The sequence below is a fragment of the Rattus norvegicus genome, chromosome 5 (genome assembly GCF_036323735.1).
Source record: "Rattus norvegicus strain BN/NHsdMcwi chromosome 5, GRCr8, whole genome shotgun sequence".
Taxonomy (NCBI): Eukaryota; Metazoa; Chordata; class Mammalia; order Rodentia; family Muridae; genus Rattus; species Rattus norvegicus.
The window spans coordinates 34,256,267-34,280,433 of record NC_086023.1 but is presented as its reverse complement, the minus strand read 5'-3'; the positions used below and the strand labels follow the sequence as shown (position 1 = coordinate 34,280,433).

The window sequence follows — 24,167 nt, the reverse complement described above, 5'->3', positions numbered from 1 at the left end:
TTAAAACTGCTTTTTAAAGAAAGTTATTTAGAAAGTCTTTCAGGATACTCATATTCCTTCTAATGTGGGCTCCACGGGAATTTTGGGTTGAAATCCTAGTTAGACAAGCTACTTCTTAATGACAGGTATTAATAGAAGGTGAACAAGTTTGTTTTTAAGAAGAAAGTAGAGATTACCTGAATCGTGTGGGGATTTTAATCCATGGTTTGGAACTTAGATAGGGAGAATTAGTCACTGACTCTAAGTAGAGAATTGTGATATTTACAAGTTATTAAGGTTAAATAAAGATCTGAGGCTCCAGGTAGAGAGCTTAACAGATGGATATATTTTGGGTATTAAGGTTAAATAAAAATCTGAGGCTCGGGTAGAGAGCTTGACAGATTGATATATTTTGGGCTAAAGTCCTGGTTTGATAAGTTGCTTATTGGTATTAGAATTGATAGAAAGTGTTTAATTTGTTTTATGATGTACCTGCTAAAGGCCATATGGCTCGTTGACGCCAGTTAGCGAGGGTTTGTGGTTATTTTTGATATTTTCCACAATAAGAAGTTCAGATTCTCTTAACGTGAGCTCCATAGGAATTTTGGGTTAATTTCCTGATATGACAGATTAGAAAAGCCTATCAGGCTAATTGTTTAACACTATTGTTTAGCTTACTTCCTTTTTTAAATTGTTTAATCTTCATAATGGTTTTATGAGTTATATGATTACTTTATATGAATTTTATGGTTATATTATTACTCTGGGAGAGAGTGCAAGATACAAGCTTTCCTGGTTACAGACTAGGGAACACAATATTCTGGGGGAAAGTTTTTGTTTTTATGTTTTTAAAAACAGTGATTGGGCTCTGGAAACCTCATCAGATTTGAGAGAGGGAGACTACCTTAAAAACTAGATTCAAGAGAATCAAACAAAAAGATATTATTATTCTAAACTTTTGTCTTGAGAATTATATTTTACAGAATGTACCTACTAGGATCCCTGGTCTCAAGGACTTTCAGCTGGGTCCAGTCAAGATACAAATCCAGCTACAATATTTGCTTCATTCTTCCTACCCCCTACCCCCAAGGCTATCTCAACGCCCATGTACAGCTTGAAGAAGTTATGGAAGAGTAGTCGCCACAATTCCCTGAACTTTTGGGGGGCTGAAAGTGGTTGTTCTAAGGCTGTTTTCATGAGGAATTTAGGAATGGCTATAATTTAACAGGGAGGAATTAGCTAGATTGAGTTGTACAGCCATAATCTCATTTGGCAATTAAGCTAAATCATACCTTTACTTTGGTATAGAATTTATTTGTTAAAAAATTTAAAAGTACAAGGTTTAGAGCCAGTCCTTCTATTGATGGCATTACAAACTTCTGAGTTGATTATACATGTGAGTTAAGGCACAAATAGCAAATTCATGGCTCTGAGCTTGTTAGAATACTTTCAAGGTAATAAGATAGTTAACGGACAACTTTACCAGATTACCTTATATAGATTTTATGATGCTTTCAAAAACGTCAGAAATCCACAAAATATGAGATTTAAAGCTATTTATCTTTGGTTGAGACATATCTGCTCCCAACGGCTCCCCTTTGGCAGATTTAATGAAGAAATTGAGTATCTCTACCTCCAGGTGAGGGAATACTTTGTGGCTAGGTAGCCATTGGGTAGAAACTTCCTGATTCATCTGCAGACTAATACTGTCCAAAAAAGGACACCTTATGCAGAATAGTTGTTGGCTGATAATCTCTACCGAGCCAGAATTATCAGCCCTTCGAGGTTTCTGCATTTCAAGAGTCTGTCAGATGATTTTGGGCCAGAAAGCTGAAAACTTGCGCTCACATGTTGCTAACAGAGGACTGTGCTACTGGAGATTTGTCTCTACAACCTCTAAGTTCTGGAAGCCGTGTTCGGCTTCCCATGTGTATAGATATTTGATCATTCTCAGATTTCTAACGGAGTTGTAGACTGATTATAGTTTCACAGCCTATCAGGCTTTTTATCAGAGTTATCAGATAGTATACAAACTAGCCAGGATATAACATACATTTTAAGCCTTTCTTAAGCTAGAATGAATAACTAAATATTCTGTTTAACTGATAAAATATTGGACTGGGTGTTAGGTATATTTTATGCTTTTAATTACAAAATGATAATGGTTGTACTCAGCTTATATTTGAGGAAGTTTTATTTTTTTTTAATTAGATAAAAAGAGTGAAATGTGGGATGATGTCATTACGCAGGTGAAGGCAGGTACAAGAAAGAACGAGGCCTGTCATTGGACGAGAAGGAAGGATGGGTGGGAGAAAAGTTTGAGGGACGAGAAGGAGACTGGAATGGGAAAAGGAGGGAAGCCTCGGAGAGAACATGGAGGCTGATGTTAAGATTCCTCTCTGTATATTTACAGGTTGTTATGAATGTTCTTAAGGGATGGATGATGGATGTGTACATGGCTTTGTATGTTTAGGTGGGCAACTATATCTTATCAGATGGATCAAAAAGAGAAAAAAAAAAAAAAAAAAAAAAGCAGGCTGAGCAAGCCAAAGGAAACAATCCATTAAGCAGCATTCTTTCCATGGTCTCTGCATCAGCTCCTGCCTCCAGGTTCCAGCCCTGCTTGAGTTCCTGTTCTAATTTCTTCCAATGATGAATTATTACCTGAAGTATAAGCCAAACAAACCTTTTACACCCCAATGTGCCTTTTCGGTCATGGCGTTTTGCTGAAGTGATAGAAACCCTTACTAAGACACTGACAATCTACAGTGGATCCAAGGATTCACATGGTGAAAAGAGAGAACTGACACCTACAAGTTATCTTCTGATCTCCAAAAACATTCTAACACACACACACACACGGGGGGGGGGGGTGGAGAGAGAGAGCGAGAGGGAGAGAGAAAGAGAGAGAGGGAGGGGGAGAGAGAGGGAGGGAGGGAGAGAGGGAGGGAGGGGGAGAGAGAGAGAGAGAGAGAGGGGAGGGGAGAGAGAGGGAGGGAGGGAGAGAGGGAGGGAGGGGGAGAGAGAGAGAGAGAGAGAGAGAGAGAGGGAGGGAGAGAGAGAGGGAGAGAATAATTTCTAACATAAATACAAACCTTCTATAGATACATTCTGTTTCTTTTTCAATAGAACTGGCTAAAGAAAATGCTGCTCTACACTTATCTATCAATCTAACCATCATTTTCAGAGACACAGTAGAGGAATTATTGACAACATACCTTTTTCTGGAGCATGGCTGGAAGTAGTTTTTGATGGAGTTCAGCTGCTGCTGAGAAGACCAATCTTTATTTTTACTTGCAGCAGGACATTTCATTGGTGAAAGCTGATAGTTCGGGGCCTTTCCCCTAACCAGTGTATTTGATGCTGCATTGTTAGAATTGGAGCTTTGATTAGAGGTCTCCTTTATATTGCATGTTCCTTGTAAAAGCTTTCTAGAGTTTTGATCGAGTCCAAAGATCTTTACTTCTTCTGGTCTTTCACTCAAAGACATACTAGAGGAGCAGGACAGAGAGGCAAACAATTAGAACAACTTTTATTTACAGACAAAGTTCTCCAAATGTTCTGATAAATACAACTTCAGAAGAGTAGAGAATAATTCAGCTAACATAGTTTCCCACTCCAAAAGAGCAGCATCCTGCTGTCTAGTGCCTGGAGGATGGCATCACACTCTTGGCACACAGCTCAGCAGGCTCCCCACAGCACACACCTTCACACTCTCCTAGAAACACTGCCAGATACACTCGTGACCCTAACCTAGTCTCCTACTGTATAATAAACTAGGTAGTAGGCCGGTGTCATTTTTATTTAAACATTTACAGTATCTTCATGAAAGAGAGTGTTCCAATAAACTACAGGAAATCAAGTAAACAATATCATTCCAGAGTCACTCATAGACTGCTATGTGTGCATTTAAATCACCCTGGACAGACTGATATCTGACTAACCAGATGCTACCACAGCAGATGCTGTGCTACAGAACTTCAGACTACTAGAAAATACTTTAAAGACGTACACTGTTTTATGCAATATGATTGAATGGACCAAAAATCAAATAAAGCTCTTTCAAGCAACTACTACAAGTTAACAGTTTCCTTTACAAGTTCTGCACACAATATAATAGTAAAAATGTATTCACGATCTTACATAGTTTATTAAATGTCTTAATAGAAGAATGCTTTAAGACGTAAATAAAAATTATCATAGAATACAAAAACAGTAACCCTTTCTGTTAAACAACAAAAACAAAAAACCAGAATTTTTCAATAAGAACATTGAAAAATGAAATATATGGACGAATATTAACTATTTGGATATCCAAGTTGACCTAATAACATGAGCTCCCAAATTATAAGTAATATTGAATTATAGGTATTATGTAACAGAGCAAAACAGTGCAGAAGTTCCTCTATCCTGTATTCAGGTTTAACTAGAATTTGATCTCCTTGGTGGAGAATCACATGGCAAATTACCCAGCTCTACTCCAGGACCCAAGGCCAAGATGCTGCAGCTAATTCAGTTTAGCTTCTGTTAAACTGTCTGTCTGTGCAGCACTCCCTGCCCCACAGCTGCTGAGCAAGATAACAGGATATGGGCTGTGCCTTTAAAAGCCTCCTGGTCTAAATGCTTAGGGCTACACTTAGGTCCAAATACTTCAATGTAGTCCAGGGGGCCTGGAAAAACCTTCCAATTATCTACACAATGTGCCTGTGTGGTCATCTCTGGAGGAATATCTGTAGCAATTATACAGACTGACATGTTTATAGTAATATATCCAAACTCATGAGGAATACATTCTAAGACTATAGATTAGTGTCTTTATGTAGGTGAGGGCTGGCAAAGGATGGGGCGAGGCCCATGACTGGACAGTAAAAAGTAGGGCTGGGACAGAGTTTTGGTAAGGGGAGAGAGAGGAGAAGGAAGAGGAGAACCAAGATGGAGGCAGAGAAGGACGACCCAGATCCGTGCGGCCTTGAACAGCCACAGGTAGTCTTGAATATTTCTTAAAGGATGGATTTCTATAGGTCAATTCATCCTACCTACGTGGAATCATCATCAATTCCATCTAGTTTATATCATCAATTGGCCCTGAGTTTACTGTGTGCTCATTCTGTGGAGTATGAATTTACTGAGATGAATTACCTAGCTAACTTATATCTTATTGTTAAGTTACACGCATCTGGAGTTTTGATTTGAACGGGTTGCTGGGAGTTGATACTATAACCATTAGGCAGCGGCTGCCGGGAACATAAACAGCAGGAGCAGAGCGCTGTGAGAGGGGAGCTGCTGCTTGGAGCAGGGTGTGGTTAGCTGGGATGCTGGGAAAGTGAGCAGAGTCCGCAGTAAGAAAGCTGTGAGATGTGAGATAGGCAGTCTCTGTATAAAACTGGTGTGGCAGTGACCCGCCCTGGGGACTGTCTGCTGGGCTCAGACAATAGCTGGCAGCAGCGTGGGATAGAGACTGGGAGCTTAGCGGGGAGACACTTTGCTGATTGAGATGAAAACACCTCGCTAATGCCATATGGCTCGACGAGGCCAACTAGCGAGGGTCTGAGGGCGTTTTTAATATTAACTGCAACGTAACACCACTGGGCACTTGAGGCCTGAAAACAAATTCTATAAATACATATTTTTATGTATACAGCCATTAATTTATAAAGTAGGCATAAATGAGAGGTTAACAGTAGAAACTAAAAAAAAAAACCATTAGTAATTACCATGTACTATAATAAAAGTTACATGAATGTGGAGTCTTCCAAACTATTTTATTGCACTATACTCACCCTTCTTGTGATAAGACATAAGACATTTAATCACTATGTGATTAAAGAGATGAATGGTTTAGGCACTGTGAAATAGTAGCATCAGGCCACTATGTAAAAATTACATGAATGTAAGACAGTCACTCCAAACCACAGCAGCTAGTAGTGCCAATGGCTGGGTAGCATATACAGTATGGACCCGCTGCACAAAGGAAAAATGTACATGTAGGCAAGATAACCTGACAGTGGTTCTCAATCTGTGGGCCGCAACCCCTTTGGGGGTTGAATGATCCTTTTACTGGGGTCGCTGAAGGCCATCAGAAAATACAGATATTCATAACAGTAGCAATGTTACAGTTAGGAAGTAGCAGCAAAAATACTTTTATGGTTTGGGGTAGCCACAGTGTAAGGAACTGTATTAAAGTGTCACCGCATCAGGAAAGTTGAGAACTGCTGTGCTATGATATTTCATCATGGTCTTCAGAAGTGTAAGTTAAAACTTAGAAATTTCTAGTTTCAGCAATTTTCCGTTCCATAAGTTTAGACAATGATATGACTATGGGTAATTAAAAATACATATGTATGGGCTACTATATTTCAAATTTATTTCATTAGTCACAAATACTTTTTCTCTTTAAGACACATTTAAAGAACTAATAAAAATTACCCAACAGCAGTGAAAGAGTAGCTTGTAGCCTACCTCAGCTCTGCCACCCCCACCCCCACCCCCACCCCCACCACCGCGTGCCGCCTACAACTACTGTGATTCTACATCAGCAGAGCTAGGTAATGACAGCAAAGATCCAAATGTCACAGGTCAAGAAAATTTCCTCGTTGAAAGTACTACATCCAACAGAGGAGTGTTGAGTCGGAGAAAGTCTCCCCGTGAAACGAAGAGCACACCAGTTGGTTATCCAACACCAAATGGTCAGCTGTGAAAACACACATACAGGTGACACTGTACAGACGGACCGGCTTGTAGGTATGCATTTAGGAGGACACATAGGCACGCATCATAAAGAAAAGAGGTTATGAATTTGGGGTAGTGATACAGGAATATTTGGAGGAAGGAATGGAAATAAGGAAATGATATAATTATCTCAAAAAAAAAAAAAAAAAGAAAGAAAAGAAAAAGAAAAAAATTTGCTGATCCCTATGAGATATCATTTTCCCTGGCAGCCCCGTCTTCCATGCTTTGTCTTGATAAAGACAGCAACTTTTTCTTGAATATGCTCTTAATTGATAAAACAATTACAACAGCAAGCTAAGAGATGCTTTACCATGTATCTGCTGGCTCTGATTCTGTGTCAGCTACGTATGTGGTCATATTCATTGGCGCACTGGGGATGACTTTTCCATTGGCTGACAGGCCCTGGGAAAGGCTTGGTCCTGGAGTCGTCGTCTTTACCTCTGTACATCATGCAAGAAACAAAATCACAACTATTACACATAAGACAGAAGCAATTATACAAAGTTATGTTTTGGGGGCAGCATAAACAGATATATGGACGGCAATAAGGACTCGCTGAGAAGCCAGCGGGACTGTCTCACTGTTAGCTGTCATCCTGAACATAAAAGCCAGTGGCTCTTGAGTACTGTGCAAAACATGCACTTACAACCAAATAAAGCACCCAGCTGTCTGGGCTACTTCCTAGAATATTCTGAACTAAAGAATCCCAATTTAAAGTAAAAACTGTTTCTGCAGTGTGTGTGTGTGTATATATATATATATATATAGTTGGGCTACTTATATATATATATAGTCTGGGCTACTTCCTAGAATATTCTGAACTAAAGAATCCCAATTTAAAGTAAAAACTGTTTCTGCAGTGTGTGTGTGTGTGTGTGTGTGTGTGTGTGTGTGTGTGTGTATACATATACATATACATATACATATACATATACATATATATATATATATATATATATATATATATATATATATATATATATATATATAGTTGGGAATTAAAAAGAAACAGAAAGCAGATGCCACAAAGGGGGTACTGACACAGGACCAGCAGCTATTTTCATGTTTATGGTTTATGCCTTAAATGATTGATACTTCTGGCTCCCACCCCCATAATAACCACAAAACAAACAGCACATGCCACTTCTAAAAGTCGGACAGATTTGTAACAGACTGGAAGGGATGGCCTCTCCAAGAATGTGGTGATCTGCAGGGAGCTATGTTAGTTTTCTCGTTAAAGGGTAAAGAGTTCATCTTTAGCTTCTAATCTAAGGATCAATTCTGGGAATTTTATTCATGAACTTTGGGAAAATATTAATCATGACACAACTCCAGCAGAAGAAGTTACATTACATGTTTGAAACAACCCAAGCACTTCAAACTCTATGTCTGTAGGACTTGGTCAGCAGGAGAAGAAACGAGTGTGCTTCAGCGAGCACATCAGACTACAAGTGTGCAATGCAGCACGATGTCACAACGGCTGCAATGCAGCACGATGTCACAACAGCTGGGAGGTGAGAATTGGCTGAGTGGACTGGCTGGTTTATGAACTCCCATTACTCTGCTACCTTCTCTCTACAATGTTTCCTTACCTATACAATGTATAAAACACCCTTAAAAAGATTCTTGTTTCAAGCTGAGTTGTACTGATGCATGTAAAATGTTTCTGATGGCTTCTGTACATGCAAAGGCAGCAGTGACTACTGCTAATCAGTACCACAGTCTCTCTATACCTGAACCCTAGTCACTAAGCCTTCAGTGGCTCACTCCTTCCAAACTCTAATTTCAAATATTCCCTATCCATTTAAACCAAGGTTGCAGAACATACTAAATTAGAGTGTCCAACTGCACGGGTACAGGTCAACACACTACAGCAGCCCCAAGTATAAGTAGGAACCATGTCCTCTAGCTGAAGTCCAAAAACTGTTCATGAAAGCAGGCAAAGAAAAGCTATCAGGAGAAATACACATAAACCTCTCTGAAATCCCGTCCTGTGGGACATAGCAACTCCTGTACCTAAGGCTCGAGGACACTGCAGAAAAGGAGGCAGAGCCAAAGCCAAGACCCAAAGGATCAGGGGTTTGCTAAGAGATTGCGCTTCCTAGAAATGCCAGACAAACGCCCATAGCCTCACCAACACGACTGTTGAAATGTGACCTAAATAAGGTCAACAATAATAGACATGCCACAGTGGTCAGGGGAAAGCCTAGGAGGCCGCAACCCTACATAAAGAACTGCAGGCAACTGAGTGGGAGAGATTGTCTTTTCTAGAGAAGAGCACACCAACTGGTTATCCAGTACCAAGTGGTCATTCCTACAAACATACAAATAAAACTAGACACACACACACACACACACACACACAAACACAAACACACCACACCACCACCACTACCACTACCACCACCACCACCAATTAATGAAAAAGGAGGCCATGAATTTGAAAGAGTGCAAGGAGGGATCTATGGGAGAGTTTGGAGGGAAGATAGGAAAGAGGAAAGATGTAATTATATTACAGTCTCGAAAGTAAAATGAAAAAAATCAAACTCTTTAAAAATAATAATTATAAATGAATCAACTTAGTTCCAAAAAGACCGATATAGGAATATATTGTTTTCCTCAGCTGTTCTGTATTCTAAGACACTGTTCCTCATAGCAGGTATTACCAAGTCCCTTGTGTTAAAAATGGCACAGTATGTGTATAGCAGACCTTGATTACTTACATTGTAAATGCTAAGTCAATTATTGTCCTATTGGTTGGGGAAATATGTCAGAAAAAAATAAGTTGATATAAATAGATGCAAAACTCTTCTCCAAAAACGAACATTATTTTTATATTTTTCAAATAGGGTCTTGCTGTATAGTCTAGGCTAGCCTGGAACTCATATGAATCCAAACACCTTAGGTTTATGATTCCCCTGCCTTTATACTAAGTATCTTTAGTAATTCTGACTGGATTGGTAACTTGGTGGAACTGTAGACAGAGACCCAAACGTAGCAGAGCAATCTTTGAGGCCATCTCTGAGTAGCTCCACAGTAGTCTTCAGTCTGCATTTCCATTCTGGACCCCCAGGATCCATTTGCTACACCAGAGCCATGCGATCGCTCTGCCTGGAATTCTGTCAGGCCCCGTGCAGCCGCCTTGCCTAAGCACTTCAGGCTGCAGAGACTCAAGTGCCTCGTCCTCCATGCAGTCTGAGCCTGCACACTTCCAGTCAGGGTTACGAAGCCTCGCCAGCTCCCTCTTCACACTTGGCTCTCCTGAACTGAGGTGTGTGCTCTGCCTGTGCACTGTCTGCATCCTGACCTTTAGAACAGAGAGTTCAGAAGGGCAGGGGCCCTGCTTATTCCACTCACTAATGAACCCTCAGCAACCAGAGCAGCGTCAGCATTACAGCAGAACCAGGTACCGAGTGAGTAAATTAATGGACGTATAAATAGATGGGCTTTAAAAGAAGGGTAATACAGTCACACTTTGCCAAGTATGACCAGAGTAAAGTGTGTATACACACACACACACACACACACACACACACACACACACACACACACTTTGTAAAGATTTAATAAAATGTTTGATTTACCTGTACAAGGCTGGCCCTGCGGATTACAGTAACTCTCTGTAGTCATAAAAATAACAGCCAATCCAATCTCTGCTTCAGGAATAGGTCTGAGGCCATGCCTATGAGAAGAAAATAGTTTAAATATAGTCGTATATTAAAACTAACAACTTTCATTAATTTAATATTGAGTTTCAAAAATGTATTTTTCTTCCCAAAGAGATGCTAAAATTTTATGATATAAACAGAAAAGTAAGGTCATCCTTGGCTACATAGCAAGTTTGAAACCAGCTCTGTCTCAAAAAGTAAAATAAAATAAAAATCCAAAAACAAAACAATACCCTCCAAATTTTATATATTATCAAATATATAAGTACGAGTGGTTATGAAGGGCAAACTTTTCAATTGTACATACTTTTAGAAAATATTCTTCTGAGTTTTAACCCCAGCTGCAATATACAGCACTTAAAAACTACTAGTCGATTACGTTTAACAAACCACGGCGTGTGGTGGCACATGCCTTTCATTTCACACTCAGACAAGGCAGAGGCAGGCAGATCCAGACCAGCTGGATCCACACTGTGAACTGTAGGACTGCCAGAGCGACACAGTAAGGTCCTGTCTCAGTAAAACAAAACAAAACAAAACAAAACAAAACAAAACAAAACAAAACAACCAAAAGAAGCAAATTCTATAGATTTTATTAGAGAAGCAAAAGACAGAAAGTACCTAGATAAAATTACACAGATATTCCACTACCTAGCCCCTCAAATCACAGTTCTCGAGAACATGGCATGATAAGCCCTTGTTTATTCTTTTGTATTAACCGGGCTGATGTAAAACCTACTTTCACTTGTAATTAGTGAAGAGCTGTGTACCTTTGAAGTATATCCATTATCAAATGAATCCACTTCCTCTGGGAGTCTGTAATTATGAGCTGTGTGTTTGTTATTCCTACGTCAACAACACAGGTTCCGGGAGCTGAGAAGAAGCTCTGTTCCTCTTCACCTCCTTCTGCCATCAGCCTGGCTTCCCCACCTCCGAAAACAACTGCCGAGCCGAGTTTCTTATGCTGGAAATGGGAAGAAGCGTTTTAAAAGGCAAAGAGCCAGCTGCAGTGAGGGTTCTAAATACACTCTCATTCTGCACACATTTAACTTGGCAAGGAAAACAGAAGTGTCATCCCCTTCCCAGTTGGGAACTTGGGCGTCCATTTGAAAGCCCCTGGGTCAGCAGCCCCGTCTGTAGCCCACATGTCTACACTGTTTTCTCATCACCCCCCGACGGTTCTCCTGGGGTAGGTGAACTCCATAGTTCATAACATCAACTTCTGAAATCCACATTTTTGGAACACAAAAGACAAACACAAATGTTCTGTTAGGAAACCAGTTAGGACTTAAATTATTTTCTGTCTTCCCCACTAAGGTGTTCACGTAAATGAAATAGGTCCATTAGCCAGTGTTATGAAGTACCAGAGTCAGACACATAATCACTGGGCAGGGCCTAGCACAGGTAGCTTTTTATCTTCCTTCACACATCTATAGGAAAACCCCAAGTGGGAAGCACTACCAGCTGTCGATAAGAGCAGTACTGTATCAGTAGGACAGATGTGTCAGGGATTAAGAGCACTGGGTGGTCTTCCAGAGGACCGGAGATGGTAATAACTCACAACCATCTGTAACTCTAGTCCCAGGGGATCTCACTCCCTCCGCTGACCTGCAAGAGTTCTAGGCATGCATGTGCTGGACATGCAGAAAAACCACCCATACACGTCTTTTCACATCTTGGTACCTTGGCTGGGAATAGGACTGCTAAAAGGCAAATATGTCTGAAAGGCTGTGGTACAAGGCCATTTCTGCTGGCTACAGGCAAGGTTTCCAGAGCCAAAGAGAACACAGGGCTCATCTTAAAACTGAAGATATTTATGCCCAAGATGAATCTGAGTTCTATTTAGACAAGAGATGTGCTTATGTGTATAAAGCAAAAAACAATACGGTGACTCCTGGAGGCAAACCAAAAGAGTGATTTGGCGAAAAGGAATTCAGGTCTATGGAAACGGTGGCATGGTCCCGCAAAGGCCATGGACACAGAATCTGTGTGATGCTGTACCCTTCCTGGATTTCAACTAAAAGCAAGTAAATAAATAAAAGTGAAAAACAAAGCAAACCCCACACCCATACACAGATAGATAGATAAACAAAATTTTTTTAAAAAGCAATACTAATGTATGCTAGCTTTAAAGTCACCTGCTTGGCATTTAAAAACACGAATGTTTTTCCTTTGAAGATTTGTTTTCTTTCACGTCGTCCGGACAGATCGACACTTTTATTTCCAATAGCTGGTTCATCGATGGGTGGGTAAAAACTGTAAAGATAATCAAAACGTACTCTAATTATGCACCATTCTCTCTGATCACTATTAAGTGGGCAAACAGAGTGACTACGTGATACCACAAAGGCTGATTTCAGTATTACTTGAGCCAGGCTCACTGACACAGGTCTGTACCCCCCAGGAGGTAGAAACAAAAGCTAGTACTTTGAAGGGTTTGTTTTGGGCAAAGAGTTTTTATCTGGAACAAAATAACCAAAATGACTTTTCCTAAAATACGATACCAGTTCCGCATATAATGCCTGTATTTTCTTAAAATGAATACACTAGGAAAGATGATTACACAAGACACATGTTTAAGGAGAAATAAAGGTGAGTTGTTAGTGGCACATCTCTTCTCAGCCAAGTTCCTTGGTAAATGTATAGAAGGCACAGTCATAGCCTGGGCTACAGAGTTAAGAGCACTGCGTTTACAAATCCGACTGCTGTTAGCAAGCACACTCTTTATTTCAGGAGACACCACTTCATCTCCCAAGATTCCCCACTACGAACATCATTCAGAAATGGCTGTGCAAAGGGCTGGCAGAATTTGTAGTCTTCACATAGCCAGCAAGCTATACATGCATGCTAGAGACCTGTGGACTCTCCCGACAGTGAGTGGCTTGTCTGACATAACTGAGAGAACATGCCACAACATGAGAGTTCTGTACTAACTGAATGGGAACATCCTCCCTACATACACAATGTAGACGTTGCTCTCAGAATATACATGATACAATTTAACAGTCTTTTACGAGTCTTCTAAAGGTGACAGAAACAAGGAATCACAAATCACATCAGGAACACACACTGGGGACTGTCTTACTGTTTTTTCTTGATGACCTGCAGAATGCAGACATAACTGTACTAAGCAGGACAGCACTTGCTGCATACTAACACTGTATCACGGCCCTGATTTAAATTCAGACCTAGTCAACACCTTTTCAGAACTAAAACAGTAGTGATATTAAGAGTTACTATAGCTTATTTGCTATCCCTTTTATATTTGTTTCTATTATTATTGTTTTCAATCTTATGAGTGTTTACCTACATACATGTGGGTGTGCTATGTGTAGGCCTCAACTAGAGTTACAGACAATTGTGAGTTTACCATTTCCAGGCTGGGAAAGAAACCTAGGGTCCTCTCAAAGAATAGCTGGACTATATACTATTTCAAAAAAAAACCAAAAAAACAAAAAACAAAAAAACAGATACAGATATAAGGATCTACTACTGGGTGAATGACTACATATGTTTTAATTTTGTTTGGTATTTTTAGAGACAGTGTCTTGCTACAGAGCATAGGCTAGCCTCATCTTGCCATATTGAACGCTAGGATTCCAGAGTGCACCACCATGCCAGCTCTTAATAAGAAACATGATTGTCAATTGCCAGTAGAAAACTGACTCCTATAGTAGGCGGTGAGTTAGGAGTTATTCAAAGTTCTCCTAGAGTAAAGCTATTTCACTATGGTCATGTGTTAATTTTGGATAGAAATCTGAATAGAAGGATGATTCAATGGCTAATTCTAAAAGTCCAACAACAGGACATACATACATCCAGTAGTAAACATTTACCAGGCTCTCTTACCTAAGGCAGCCTGAAATCAACAATGGCTTCTGATTTGTAGTCAGAGTTGCTATTGACAGGACTTAATAGACTCCCCAGAGACAGAGAGACAGACTTCTGAAGGACAGTATGTTTTGTTTAAACACAAGCCAAATTAAAATATGTAAGGGATGCTTCCTGAAGCTGTTTTGAGAAGGCTGTAAGACTCAAGGTTAAGAATCACTGTTGATCAGAATCCAAAATACTGTGTTATTTGATAAACAGATTATAAAATAAACCTCCTAGATAAAAATTATGTACATATAAAAATCCAAATCAATCATCCCAACCAATCAACCAACCAACCAACCAACCAACCAACCAAAAAATCAGAAGGATCTAATTTTTGGCTAAGTTAAACAAAGACACCTATGATCAACAGGGCCATGAGCAGTTCCTAAAACAAGCAGTGGAGCCAAAAATACACTCAGGAAGCAAAGATCTCTGTGAGTTCAAGGCTAGCCTGGTCTACATACTAGGCTACAACCCAGGCCAGCCAGGGTTATTAAAAAAAAAATCTGTATTGGAAAAAAAATTACTTGAATTAGGTAGTTTAAAATTGATAATAAAATTAACTTGCAAAACATTTTAATTAAAATTTTTTCTTTAAGGCTGATGACGTAGTTCAATTGGTAGAGTGTTTGCCTGGTACGCAAGAAAGTTTTGGGTTCACTTCCAGCCCCACAGAAACTGGGAACTGTGGAACTCCACCTGTAATCCTGCTAGCCAGGAGGAGGAGGAAAGATGGTCACAAGTTCAAAGTCATCTTTTGAAACACATGAGTTTCAGGCCAGCCTGGGACATATGAGACCCTGAATCAAAGACAACATCGGGGCAGGAGGGATGGTTCTGTGTGTAATTCACTGGCCACTAAACTTGATGCTCTGAGCTCAATCTCTGGCACCCATGTGGTGGAAGGATATCCTCTCGTCTACCGTGGCACACGTACCATACATTACATAGTAACCTATAAAGATAAGCTCACCAACAGTCAGCTTTACCATGGAACCTATGAAAAGCGTCAGGTTTCTTCCTATCTAATCACAATGTGTATTACTTCAAAGTATATATATATAAATTTCCTAAGACGGTTGGTCAATATTTGACAGAATAGCAAAAGCAAGTAAGAGCACAAACCTATTCAGATATTTTTAGTTAGCAGCAGCAAGCACTTGTATCAGACAACATACTCAGACTTTACACACTGCATACTACTATCATATCGAAAATAGCTCAGCTAGGAAGTATTTGTCACCCATGACACACAGGTGTGCTTCGTTTGGTTGAGAAAGGGTTTCACCAAGCAGTTCGAGCTAGTTGTGAATTCACCATCCTTCTGACTAAGCCTCCTGCTGAGTTTGGAGCAGGAGTGTGGAGGCTAAGCCTCTATATCAGCCTAGCCACATTTTTGGATGAGGAAACAGACAGCAGAGTTTTGACTTCAAGAGTCTTGCTGTACAGCACAGTTTTGGGCATCCTCTCGGATGATACCAGGTACTGTCATGCATGCTCTTCTGACCACACATGAGGATCATTCATTGTCCTTACATTGTGCTATTTAAATATTGACACTTATTTAAGATTTGTTCCATAGCAACAAGAAATATTTAACATGGGATTAATATGAGTAAAACCAATGCCTACTCATTTCTAGGCTATTAAATTTAACCTGAGTTACATACCTTTCAATTTCTGGAGGTTGTGTCTTGGACTCAACTGCTTTGAGAAATTCAGAAAAGTATTCTGGCTTTACAATTGGACGTCCACAAATGAGTGCACATATAGTCTAAAATGGAAAATCAAATGTAATTATAAATACATACATTCAAATAAATAATATTTAAATATACATACATTTATTTAAAAGACAGTTATGTTATAAATTAATTATATATAAATTATGTAATAAAAAAATTTACACTATTTCTCCTTTCCAATTCCTTAATGCACAAAGGAGACACATTCTAAAATAAGTCAGTCCTTGGTCATAGCTTAGGTTTATAAAACCATTACACAAAGACTTAAATTAGAGATCCCTCAATCACTATTGGAAAAGCACACACACATATCTACAGATCCAGGTTGGTGAGACTTACTGAGGTAATACTAAACTACAAGGACTCCACAGTCCTCATGAATAGAACCTTCAATGCAAAAGAGGAGTGTGGTATCATGAAATGAATAGTAGGTGAAATGAATGGTATGAGGACAGGAGAGACAACTTGACACAGGAGAAATAAGATGCCAACCTTCAAGAGCGGCAAGCCCACTAATTGTAGTCTCTGCCTTAGACTGAAACATGATCTATACAATCAAATACATTTCATAGTAGAGGACCACATAAAACCCTTTTTAAAATGTCAAATAGAAATCTGAAATATAATTTGTTATGCTTCTGCTTCTCTGAGATAATAAACTATGAAAGCCATTCATGGCTCCAGCCGCATATGTAGCAGAGGAAGGCCTTGTCGAGCATCAATGGGAGGAGAGGCCCTTGGTCCTGTCAAGGCTCGATGCCCCAGTGTAGGGGAATGTCAGAGTGGGGAGGCAGGTGGGTGGGAGAAGCACCCTTATAGAAGCAGGTGGAGGGCAAATGGGATAGCAGGTTTCTGGAGGGGAAACTGGGAAAAGGAATAACATTTGAAATATAAATAAAAAATACAGAATGAAAGAAAAAAAGAAAAGCCATTCAAGCCCAAATACAAACATGGGATAGCCATGCATAAATCTACAGCCATTTTGGTGGTTTCAAAGTAAATGACTGTAAGTCTGTGCATATTAAGTAACTGAGGGTAAACTGACAGAACTTGATCCCGACACACACAGACTTCCAACCTACTTTAATGGTGACTTTGACTGATGACATGGCAAGGTGAGTACACTCTTCTGTCCAGCTGTTTGCAGTGAGTCCTCCAAGCTGTAATATAGCTTGGTTTAAAACAGTTTTCCCAGAGACATCTAAACAAGAAGAGCAAACAACCAAAGGCTCGTATTCTACTCTGCAAAGGAAAATGAGTTACATCCAGTCAGATTGTGGCGCTTGGGACAGCAGCGTATAGGATTTTAAAATCTCAGGCATCGTAATTTTAATCTATTTTTCCTAAGAAATTATCATTTCTTCAGTCTTGAGTCCTATTGAAGTAAAAGCAATGACCCAAATTAACATTAACATGTAACCCATGAGGACCCAAACAAGTGAGTTCCCTGTTACAACTGTCAGGGCCCATACAAACCCATTCAGTTACACAGTGACAACTCATTATCCAAAGTCTCTTCCTTTACAGTTTCACACACAGCTGTGGATTTCACATTAACTCTGAAACTTCTTACCTGAATTTACTTTCAAACACCCCAAAGGTAACTCTATCTCCTGTCTTCAAAGTGGAAGAAAGGCCATTCAGCATTTTTTCTTCGTTAATAAAGGTTCCATACTTAGAATTATCTTTTATTGTTAATGTAGGAATTTCATCCGTTTGACTCTGAAAAAAAAAAATCAAATGATTTAAAGTCATTTAGTACTTACTAATTACAGTAGATCTCACAAGATGAATAACTTTCTAAGGAAGCAGAAACTAAGTAGTTGATGCTTCCACTTAGGCCCCCTTCAGCGAAGTCACTCACCTGGCATTTTTCCCTAAGGTCATTTCGTAAAGTAAAGCCTTACCCTGAGAACAGATCTCACTGCTAAGGCTGTGGGCATTTCCCGAGAACTTCAACCAGTTCTTCTGAGGCTTTTCCTTTGGTAGAGGCTGCTTTGTGTTTAACATGCCAGGTGTATTCTCTCCTGCACACTGTTTACACTATCAACACCATATCAGTAAAAACTAACCCCATGAGAATACGAGGAGGTTAAAAGGCTAGAGTTTCTGACTGAATGCAACTGTTTTCTTCATCTAGATGAATTTCAAGAATAAATATTTTCTCCATCCCTAAAAGAACAGAATTAAAACCTGAATTTCTCCAAGCACATCCAGCATTTATACATGTGCACTCTGTGCACAAAAAATAGCTGTTCTTGCACCACAAATACTGACAGAAGCACAGGTATTTAAAAATACTTAACCACCTTTACAACCTATGGTTGTGATAAAACATACTCAGATCCGGCCTAGTAACATATATAAATTCCTACTCTGAAAATATGCTACACAGGAAAAGCCAGTGTCAATATAGCACATGAAGTCCTTTAAGGCAGTGGGTTATAAAGGTAATTCACTGTTGTATTCCTGGAAGTGGTGCAAACCATTCACTGCCTAACAGTTTGGATCTGAGTGTCTTCCAGAGAATCATGGGTCAAAGGCTTAGCTGTCAGCCTTGGGGCCAGTGGACAGAAGTAAGCTCTGGAAGGGTAACCTGGAAGAAGTTCTGGGGCCTCCACTCTTTGCTGTGTTTCTTAGTTGTCAGGATGAAAGTAACTTCCTGTTAAGTGTTCCATGATTTATGGCACGGGACACAGATCCAATTTAGTGGGCAAAAAGACCACAGGTTGAAATCTTGAGCCACAGTCTGTATGTCCCTCTTTAATCTGTTTTTTCTTAGGTAGTCTATCATGATGGCAAAAAAACTAACATGGGATGTTTTCTAACAGTTTTTCTGATGTCAAAATCACACCCCCCACGCAATTAACTATTCAAATGGAAGCTTTCTATTCTTTTTTTCCGTTGTTGTTTCTTGTTTTGCTTTGTCTTATCTGCTAACAAAACAGTAAAATAGGGGCTGGAGAGATGGCTCAGTGGTTAAGAGCACTGACTGCTCTTCCAGAGGTCCTGAGTTCAATTCCCAGCAACCACATAGTTGCTTACAACTATCTACATGATCTGATGCTCTCTTCTGGCATTCAGGTGTCCATGCAGATACAACACTCATATGCATAAAATTATAAATTTTAAAACAAGCAAAAAAAGACAGTAAAATAGAGTTAGCAGCATACCAAACTGGTTACAGGAAAGTTTACTCTTAATACAGCATGATTTCGACTGATTGACTGATCATTTTCGATTAGAATGGCACAGTTTTTCCTCCCAACAATGTACTCTACGCCAGCCAAAAGTCGACATGGTTCTCCTAAGGGAAAACAGAAGTAAATGAATGTAAGGTACACATACACGTATGTGCATGCACACACATACACACACACACACACACACACACACACACACACACACACATCCATGATACAGGACATACTATATATGTATTACAAATAACTCATACTTCTGCCACTTAAATACTAAGCAACTTGACATTATGCATGTGTATATTTATATAAATTATATATATCCAATGTGAGTTTTTCCTATCAAAAAATTTGCTAGCTTTATGTGTTTTGTCTACATCTACATATGTGCATCGTGTGCATCGTGTGTGGGGGTCCCTGCCAGTGCTACAGCAGAACAATTCACAGAGAGGCAAAGATGAACCCCGGTTCAGTTTGACTTAGTTAGCCTGTCCTGGTCCAAACTTCTAGCATCTGACACCAGGTGGTTGACATTAGCCATATTTAAGGGCAGCACAACTTTGAAAAAGTTCCTGATGACAATTAACTCAGTTCTACTTGTACAACAAAGCTTAAGACCTGTTTACACTGAAACTCTTTATAAAGTACACATGGCTTCTTCCATAAAGATGGGCTGTGTTGACTTAGAGACATTGCTTAAGATAAGGGTCTAGGGAGAATGACTGAGGTAACACAATGTCTGTGGGAGTCAGGATTGGCCTGGCCCTAAGACAACATAGAAGTCACTTAGGCTGTTGAAAAGTACAAGTGACATTGCTCATAAGGATGGCTTTAATGGACCAAGAAGCAATGCTCAAGATTTAGGGAAGGATGCCGGATAAACAAACATTAGTCTGGGAGATGTGGGTGAGGTCTGGCCCTATAGAGAGGAAAGAGCACCAGGTTTTGAAGGTGAACTACATCTTTCCCCAGCATTCCAAGTGGAAAATGGATATGGACAAACATCTCCTTCCTTTGAAGAGATAAGCCTTCATGTTTTACTTTCCTGGTTTTCCTAGTGCTTATTTGTATGCACAAGGATTTTTGTGTCCTCTACGATCATGTGTTTGATGCCCCTGTAAGTCATAAGGGGGGCATTGGATTCCCCAGGAATTGGTTATAGATGGTTGTGAGTCACCATGTGGAACTGAACCTGGGTTCTTTGCAAGAGTAACAAGTGATCTTAACTGCTGAGCCATCTCTCTAGCTCCATGTCCTCGTTCCTAATAAAGCCTCCCCGAAGAATATGAAAGGTTATCTAAATACATGGGTACCTTTATCATTTTACAGAGGGAATACTGAATCAATACTCCCTCCAACACAACATAAATTTAATATATGATAAAACAAAATCACACTACTGATTTTGGAGTTGATTAAATGATTGTAAAATGTAAGAGGGAAAATATATTAAAAATAAAGCAAGCAAGCTGGACCTAAAAAGCACATGCCTTTCAAGCCAGTACTCAGGAGGCATAGCCAGGCAGATCTCTGTGAGTTCAAGGCCAGTCAGGTTGATATAGTTGAGACCCTCTCAAAAAAAAAAAAAAAAAGGTTGGCAAGAAAATAATTATCAAAAAAATAATTTACTTATATGTATGAGCATTTGCCTGAATGAATGTCTGTGTAGCACACTCATGCAGTGCTCAGAATCCAGAGGATTCAGATTATAGCTGACTTGAACCCAGATCCTCAGGAAGGATAGCCAGTGCTCTTATGATGCTGAAATTTATAATCATATTAAAGGAATTTGCCTTATTAGATTGCAAAATTTGCCAAAACGCTACAGTCTAAAGATATTTCAATGGATCAGGAAAAAAAAAACTAAATTAATACAATTAAAATCAGGTTAGATGCAACTATACCTTTGGAAGACTTATGCTCTACTATTAACAGTTGCACTTCAAATTAGTGAGAAAATTATTTTTTAAAAAAGTTGTGTTGACCCCCTACCCAGTGCCTAGACGAATGGTGGGGCAGAGAGCACTTCAGAGATGACCTCTGTCAAGGACCACTAAGAAGACACCCAGAGGCCCTGGTACAAGTAAGATGCAAGTAGGGAGATGGAGAGAAAGAGAAGCAGAAGGATGTGCTACAATGAAGAAAGGCAGAGCTGGAGACTGGAAAGTAGTGAGAAACAGCCTGAAGTGAGTGCCTGTGATACCACATGAGGCCCATGTCTGGGTCCATGGCCCTGCAGCAGTGGGGGTCTGTGCTGATGTCCATAGCCCATGGGGACATCCCTAGTCTGGGCTACCAGCTAGGGCCATGTTGATGTCCAAGGGCTGTAAAAGCTGGCCCCGCCCCTCACCAGCTGTGGTACTCTGAAGAGCTGTCAGGCTGACCAACTCAGCTACAACGTTGACCCAGACCCAGGGCTTTGAGTTGGCTCACCCTACATCTAGCCCATTGATGTAGAAGCATAGTAAGGGGCTGGTCCCCCAGAACCAAAATTGCAGGATCTCCACAGCAAACAGCAACAACAGAATATCCAAGTGGAGTCCTGGTAAGGATCCAGTATTGATAGTGTAGCAGAAGACAGAGGACTCGAACCAGACCAATGACTGACAGCAATGAACATCTGCAAGAATAGCTGTTTGGGTAAAGGGCTATACTGTGTGACACACTGAAGCTTCCAGAGTGAGATTTTGTTTTGTTTGTTTTGTTTTGTTTTTGTGAGGGGGAGGGTGGAGAGTGGATATAGAGGGATGAAGAGATGAGTTACTGAAGTGCAGGCTATGAAATTCACAAAGAGTCAATAAAATATTAAAGTTGTAAATCAGCAACTGCTGGACTAACAGCAGTCATGCTAGAGACCTGTGGCATTTGGAGGCGTGGGCTTCGATTCCAGTTGGTAATTATCACAACTTGATAAATAGCAAGAGTCCAGCAGAACCCTGGCATCCTTCTAAACAGTTTGAGTTAAGTCCTGTCAATGAGATTTCCATTTGTTTTATTTCATTTTTGAGAGGAAGTCTCACTATGCTGCCCAGGTTGTCCTCAAACTCAAGATCCCCCAGCCTCAGCTTCCCTGGAGCTGGATTACAGGCAGGAACTGTCACTCTCAGTTTACCAGAGATGAACTTGAAAGGTTTCAAGGAAGGCAAATAAATATTCTGTTAGTTTCTGCTGTAACACAAAGGTGACCAACTAACTTGAAAACTAATGCCTTGGATTGGGGATTTAGCTCAGTGGTAGAGCGCTTGCCTAGCAAGCGCAAGGCCCTGGGTTCGGTCCCCAGCTCCGGAAAAAAAAAAAGAAAAAAAAAAGAAAACTAATCCCTTAGCTTCTATCAGATTCTGAAATGCATCTGTGATATTGGTTCTAAAAGCATATTTATTCTGTTCTCATGTTAACAAAGGGTTAAGGATACCTTCTAACAGCCAGGTATCAGCCAGTCCAGACTATGAAAGGAACAGATAGAATCCTTATACTGTAAATGCCTCTTTAAACACCCCTCAAGTGGGGTGGCTGAAGTAAAATTGAATCTAGGTGTTTTTCTAAGTTATTTCCTTTTCTGTCTATAAAATATTGCCTGACCATGGTGTCGTGTGGAACTCTGTGAAACTCTACTCGTTCAAGATGACAAGCAATTCGAATATCCTCCCTTTACCCAATTTGGCAGGTTTTTATCTGTTATGAGACAGGCTCTCTTGTAGCTCACAGGCCTCAAACTTATGTAGCTGATAACCTCTAACTCCGGGTCCTCCTTCCTCAACCTCCCAAGTGCTGGGCGCCTGCACCACCATTTCTAGAATGTTTCTATTTTACAGACACCCACAGAGCTAGCTAAGCTCAAGGCTAATTATTCAGAGTCCTACTTGTTCAGCAACACAAATTTGCGTTCTACCTATGCAGTGGCCCAACCCACATGGACAATCTTTCAGACTTCATCCTTCCCTTTAAGCTATTAGTAAACTGCATCTTCATTAAGTTCCCTACGAACAAGATACAGTCGCAGGCAAGTACTTAATCTTCCATCAATATTGACTATATAAGGGGACAACCACTTAACACGTGATAACTTTTTCACTGCGGAAAACTGTGTGGGGTGGAAGGCGAAATTGTGAAAACTTTAAAGTGAGCCTATGGGGTCACGTGATTTCTCACAACTATGCTGTGGTCTGTGTCAGTCCCCACCCTTGGCTGGGCGCCTGGGCTAACTCCGCGTAGTGTTTCCATTAAGGGCTTAAGTTCTGTCCCCTCAGTTCGCAGCCTAGCTGGAGCCGTCCAACCCGGGCACGCACAGCTCACCGCCCGAATTACGGTGGGCTCCTATCTCTGCTCCCACCACCCAGCTTCCGTGTTCAGTCAGCTTCGGCCGCCTAGGGGTCCGCCGGAAGGCTAGGAGGACGGACCGGAAGCGCATCCACTGCTTCCCCACCCCCACCTCCCCTCAGCAGTTCCCGGGCAAGAACTCCCCGCCGTCTCCTTTACGCGCCTACCTGGAGCCGCACTTGCGGCCGGGAGCAGCTTCCACATGAGTCCGGCGTCTCAGAACACTGCGACATGCGACGCCAACCGCGGCTGCCCAGCGTGCGCAGCCACCGAGCTGCACTGGCGCGGGCTCAGGGACGTGCGCGTTCCCAGGACTCCGCCAAGTTCGTCGGAAACGCGGGAATGGGGCCAGAGCGCGCCGCCAGCGCGGGCGCCACCTGGTGCTGAAGATGCAGCGGTGCAGTGCAGAAAGTGTCCTGGGAGGAAGGTGATGGCCCAAACTCACTTCACGCTTTTATCAACGAACTGTAATAGTCTTTTAAAATCTCGGAAATGATGTGGATTTTAAATTAAATGCATCAAAGTGCTGGTTGAGTATATTATTTGCTGTATTTAAAATGCCTTAATTTACATCATTTGTGGTAGTGTCAGTCAAAGATGAACATTTCACGTCAGAGCCAACAGTATGTTTAATCTTCTCCACTCTTTCC

At 40.6% G+C, this 24,167-nt stretch overlaps 1 protein-coding gene across 3 annotated transcripts in view; it reads right to left on the bottom strand.

Moving 5' to 3' along the window:
• Positions 1-23,756, bottom strand: part of Nbn (nibrin) — a 34,486-nt gene extending 10,730 nt beyond the window's left edge. Inside the window, 10 exon segments of one of the 3 annotated variants that reach the window (NM_138873.2) lie at positions 3,198-3,470; positions 7,019-7,148; positions 10,293-10,390; positions 11,147-11,340; positions 12,515-12,632; positions 15,926-16,029; positions 17,083-17,242; positions 17,574-17,722; positions 19,174-19,307; positions 23,685-23,756. In NM_138873.2, coding sequence (NP_620228.1) covers positions 3,198-3,470; positions 7,019-7,148; positions 10,293-10,390; positions 11,147-11,340; positions 12,515-12,632; positions 15,926-16,029; positions 17,083-17,242; positions 17,574-17,722; positions 19,174-19,307; positions 23,685-23,721 — 1,397 coding nt within the window. In that variant the 5' untranslated portion in view covers positions 23,722-23,756. 3 annotated transcript variants of the gene reach the window in all.
• Positions 23,757-24,167: the final 411 nt, after the last annotated feature.